The 5,575-nt window shown below is 40.4% G+C and overlaps 1 protein-coding gene across 1 annotated transcript; it reads right to left on the bottom strand.

The window, feature by feature from the left end:
* Positions 1–3,484: 3,484 nt before the first annotated feature.
* On the bottom strand, positions 3,485–5,106 carry LOC129876239 (UDP-glycosyltransferase 73C4-like). Its single transcript, XM_055951613.1, has one exon. The coding sequence runs from the start codon at positions 5,062–5,064 to the stop codon at positions 3,586–3,588; it is 1,479 nt and encodes a 492-aa protein (XP_055807588.1). The 5' UTR covers positions 5,065–5,106; the 3' UTR covers positions 3,485–3,585.
* Positions 5,107–5,575: the final 469 nt, after the last annotated feature.

Raw genomic sequence — 5,575 nt, 5'->3', positions numbered from 1 at the left:
ATATGAAAGAACTTGTAACCCCTTAGGAGTAGTATAAATAGAGGGGGCATTCATTTGTAGAAAATCATCCAGAAATCAAGCTTCCAAGTAATACAAAGCCTTCTTCATAAAAGCTCTTTTGTCTTTCTTAAAATCTAGCGTTCCCTTGTCGATCTTAAAGGCTTATTTGAGTTTGTAAGATCGTGAAAGAATACTAAGTAAGTTGTGAAGTGCCGCACGGAGATTTTACTTGAATCTAAATCCGTGACAATGTGGTATCAGAGCAAAGTTCTACTAAGGGAAATGACAAATAAAGGAGATATCAATGCCACTACCGCCACCAATGTCAAGAAAGATGTTGAAAGAAAGCACCATAGGGGAAAGAAGAACTCTAAGAGGAATGAAGAGGTGTCGCTCGAGCCTACACCAAGCAAAGCCCTAACATCCTACTCACCCTCGACCACTGAGGTGAGTGACAATGAGAAAGGTGAAGAGCCCAAAGATGTCACGCCCGACATGGAGTGGATCGCAAGGATGGAGGCTGCCCGACAAGTTATAGACATTTTGGGCAGGCGTTTGAACAAATTCGATGGTAAGTTCAAGACCTTGGAGGACTTCGCCCTTGAGGAGAATGACAACATCCGGAATGAGTTGGAGGAGAGGAAGGTTATCGAGTATGATATGAATGAGACTATCACTTCTTTGGAGTGTCAGCTCATAGAAGCGCTAAGTATGATAGAGACCATGAAGGCCAAGATGAAAGCACTCAAGGAAGACGTGGAAGCGGAAAGATGTGTAACGACTGATGTGAATTGAAAGGCCAAAATTGAGGCTCCCAAGACACTCATGTTTAAAGGTGCCCGTGATGCACAAGAAGTGAAAAACTTCCTTTGGAACATGGAGAACTACTTCAAGTGTAACAAAGTGAAGAATGACGAGATGAGGATCAACACAACTGTGCGATACCTCTCAGAGATGGCCCTGTTGTGGTGGAAGCACAAAGAGTTGGAAATAGGGAAGGTGCTATGCACCATTAAAACTTAGGAGCATTTCCAGAATGAGTTAAAGAAGGCCTTCTTCCCCAACAACATCATCTATGAGGCAAAACTCAAGTTTAGAGAGTTAAAACAGACGGGTAGCATAGGGGCCTATGTGAAGGAGTTCACTACTCTCATGCTTTAGATTCCCAACCTCACGGATGATGACATATTGTTCCACTTCATGGATGGGCTATAAAATTGGGCCAAGATGGAGTTGGAACGCCGAAAAGTAAGGACTATCGATGAATCCATTACACAGGCCGAAGCTTTGACAGGCTTCAGGCATGAGAAGCATGATCGAGAAAGAGGAAATGAGACAAGAGGTAGTAATGACCAAGGTGGGGGAGATTGTGGAGAAAAGTAACAACCCCATGCCAAAAACCATGACACCTATAATTTTGATGGCAAGAAGGTTGGATGACAAAGCGATGCCGATAAAAAGGCATAGACCACAAAGGGAAGTGGATGCTACATCTACGGAGGGTCGCATGGCTATGTCAGACATCCTAAACTGAAGAACCTTGGAGCCATCTTATAAGAATGGAAGGAGAAAGATGCACAAGAGTAAGAAAAAGGTTCATACACAACGTAATTCGGCCTGATTTAGTTATGTGGAGCTATCACAAAGTAATCAAGAAAGCCGAAGGAGTACGACACGCAGTATATAGACGTCACGATCAATAGACGACCCGCTCGTGCAATGGTTGACAAAGGTGCAGAGGCCAACATAATGACTAAGTCAGCAACTAAAAAGTTGGGGCTAAGTTACAGTCCAAGTAGCGCCCGCCTCAGGATAGTTAATGTACCCCTGACACCGGTGTGCAAAGTCGCTCATAGAGTAGACATCACGTTGGGCAAGTGGAAAGGTATGATCAACTTTACTGTCCCTTCCCTAGATATATTTTTGATATAATTCTTGGGCAGGATTTCTTCCAGCGATGCCACACGGTGATCAACACCTACCTCTAATAACTCTTGGTGGTGGAACAAGAGGGATCGTGTATGGTGCCCCTGGTTAAGGTGCCAAAATTGGAAGGACCAACCCAACTATCAGCCATAAAACTTGTGAAGGGCCTAGAGAAGGGATTACCGATGTTCGTAGACACCATTGCAAGTTTGAACTTAAATAATGGTGTTGGAGAGGTGTTGCCACCTTACATGGAGAAGGACGTGATGCCAAAGGAATTGCTAAGCCACTTGCCTCCAAGGCTCTAAGAGAAATGTAGGTCAGTGTTGATTAAAACAGGCAAAAATAGGGACAACAGGCCACTGCCATGTTCCTCATCCATGAGAAGGGACAATCTCCAAAGGAGGCCACATAAGAACGGTATGAAGACTTTTGGCAATTTAAAGACAAAATTCAGGAACTTTTGTAGCAGCAATGCACCGAGGTCGTCGCCATATCAGGTGGGGGAGAGTGTCATGACCCGCCACTTGATCATGAAGAAGGGGGAAAATCTAGAGTCTTGGAGAGGTTAATAAAAGGCTCTAGAATGTCCAAGAGATTTCTTGAAAAGACTTAGAGAAATTTAGAATCTTGTAGATTAGTCTTGGAAGACCTAGATTTCTCTAGAGTGTGTAGAGAATTCTAGAGAGAGACATCTTTGTAAATATGAAAGGACTTGTATAACAATTTTTATTTATACTTAAGCCCCTTATGAGTAGTATAAATAGAGGGGGCATTCATTTGAAGAAAACCATTCAGAAATCAAGCATTCTTCCAAATAATACAAAGCCTTCTTCATAAAATCTCTCTTGTCTTTCTTATAATCTAGCATTTCCTTAGCGATCTAGTCTTAAAGGCTTACTTGAGCTTGCAAGATCGTGAAAGCTTCGTGAGTAAGGTGTCTAGTGCCGCATAGAGGTCTTAGTTGAAGTCTAAGTCTGTGACATAATGCTACTGAAAATCATTGATTTCCAACGTTCCACGGGTTGAAGCCTTACAAAAGTTGAGATTTTCTCTCCTCCTCTTCCCAAATCAAGAGTAGCCTTTTTGGAGGGTTTTTCAGAAACGATCGCCTCTAATTTACACTTGAAAAAAGTTAAAGAAATAAGAAATTTGCGACTTAAGTTCTGACATGACCTCCCACTCTGGCGGCCATATTTCTGCTCTGGCGGCGCCGCTGAGGTGGGACCATCCCGCTCTGGCGGGATTGTGGGACCCAGTCGATAAAATTCTTGTGATTCCTATTTAATCTTAAATAACGAGGAGTCGGGTCGTTATATTAGGAAAAAAATGTGTTAAAAAATATTTATTAGATAAATGATCCTTTTGACTCATTAAGTAACAAATAAAGTATTTTTACACTTTGCATTATGTATGCGGCGTTTAAAAAATATACTTGTGTCAAATTTAATTATTTATCTTGTCATTGACTACTTGAGTGACAATCTTACATATTATGCCAAAGTTCAAGTGGCTATCTACATATTCCGTGTATATTATATATTACCAAGAGAAAAAATCATGAAATTTATCGTTACATTAAAGTAATTGAACTTTACCCGATACACATAATGTTACTGTTATACTTGAATTGAACTATAAGGAATACATAGTTATCTCCTAAATCAACTTTGCTTCCTCTGTGATATCTTGAATCAGTTGTGTCAAGTTGAGGTGAGAGGAACCTCCTTCCTCCGCTGCCCTTCTTGCCTTTTCTCCTAATTCTTTAGCTCTTTTTCTTCTCATTTCTGCTTCCATTTCTTTACCCATTACTTCTTCAATGACCATCTTAATATCATCTTTGCTCACTTGGGCTCCCAATTTTTCTTCCTCTCCAAACAACACTGGATTCTCTATGCCGGCCTTCACTCCTGTCTTGAGTACATTCACTATTAACCTCTCATTGCAGAACTGCTCACCAAACATTGGCCAAGTGATCATCGGCACGCCAGCAGATATACCTTCCAAACTCGAATTCCATCCACAGTGCGTCAAGAATGCACCAATTGAAGGGTGAGATAAGATTAGTACTTGTGGCGCCCAACCGTGGATTAAAAGTCCTTGTCCTTCAACTCTTTCCTCAAAATTTTCTTCCACTAGCCATTTTTCGAACTCATCTGACATGTGTCGAACCACCCAAATGAAGGGTCGTTTAGATGATTCTAAACCGAGCCCCAACTCTATCATCTGAGACGTGGAAAGGCGCGATAGGCTCCCGAGACAGACAAAGAGCACAGAGTTTTGTTCCCAAGAATCTAGCCATTTTAAGCACTTGTGTTCATCAATTGCAGCCTTGTTCCCTCTTTCAGCTTTGTCCTGTTTCTCTTTGTTGCAGAGTGAAACAGGGCCAATGGTCCAAATTTTGTTGCCTTTGGCATTCATCAATCCCTTGACATATTCTTGTTCCAAATCCTCAAAGCTATTCACCACTATTCCATAAGCTTCATCTTCTGCATTCCTCATTTGATCCATAATTTCCTTCATATCTTCATCACTTGGCCTGAGAATATTTACAAGCTGAGCTTTGTTCAGTTCAATCTTGTTGGATAATCCAGGCACTTGAAAGTACTCTGTATCAGACTCAATGTTTTCTAAATCCTCCCAATTTCTCAAATTGTGTAAGCACAACAAAGAAAAGCAACACATCCCATGAAAAACAATCTTAGGAATGTTAATTTTTTTTGCAACATTAGTTGTCCATGGGAAACACATGTCAGATATTAGGCAACTTGGTGAAGGTTTTAGTTCTTGCAACATTTCTTCCACTTGGGGTTGAAGTCTTCTCGTAGCATCGAAGAATTTCACCCCGAAATCCATGGATGGAAGCATGTCGAAATTTTCACACCCTTCAGGTAGTCCAGCCTCTAAGCTTGGAAAGTAGAGGTGAACCACCTGAATCTTTAGTCCTGCCTCTATTGCGCGATCAACCACTTTCTTGAATCTATTGGCATTCAAGTGTGTAGTTAGGATTGTGATTATAACTCCGCGCTGTGCCAATAGTCGCGCAATGTCAATCATAGGGATTGTATGGCCTTGTGCCATGAAAGGAAACAACACAAAATGGGGCTGCACTGTGGGAACATTGCTTAATTTATACATTGTAATTTTGTTATATTTCACGTTTTTACACTGTGGTCTCAACATTGCTTAATTTATACATTGAAAAGTGATGATGTAAGAGCAGACATAAGCATATTCAGCTTTATCTTAATGGTACTACTATGTGGTTGGCATTGTGAATTTGGATTTGTGAGAATGATATTTACTTGTCAATCATAAGGCATAGGATATTACAGCATTTTATAAACGGAAAAGGGCTTAAAACGTCCTCAAACTACCTGACATTCACCTTTAAGTTCAAAAATAATCTAAATGAGTAGCATTTTTTTACCATTTCCAATACTTCAAGGTAGTTTTAGACCCTATTCCATTTTATAAATGTTGGAAAAACACAAAATAAGATTTCATATGCTAGATAGATGAAGTTCAGAAGAATACAAATTGCCACATTACTATGAGACTAGAAGGAAGTATATCATTATTACATATGAGTTTTATCATCATTCTCTCTTTTGTTTCTTCCCTTAGTTTCTCTATTTTTTCATAACAA

The sequence above is a fragment of the Solanum dulcamara genome, chromosome 12, assembly GCF_947179165.1.
Source record: "Solanum dulcamara chromosome 12, daSolDulc1.2, whole genome shotgun sequence".
NCBI lineage: Eukaryota > Viridiplantae > Streptophyta > Magnoliopsida > Solanales > Solanaceae > Solanum > Solanum dulcamara.
Note: the sequence above shows the minus strand (reverse complement) of the source record. Positions and strands in the feature narration are given on the sequence as shown.

Coding starts and splice junctions, on each gene's coding strand:
- LOC129876239 (XM_055951613.1), bottom strand. CDS start 5,064: ATGTATAAATTAAGCAATGTTCCCACAGTGCAGCCCCATTTTGTGTTG.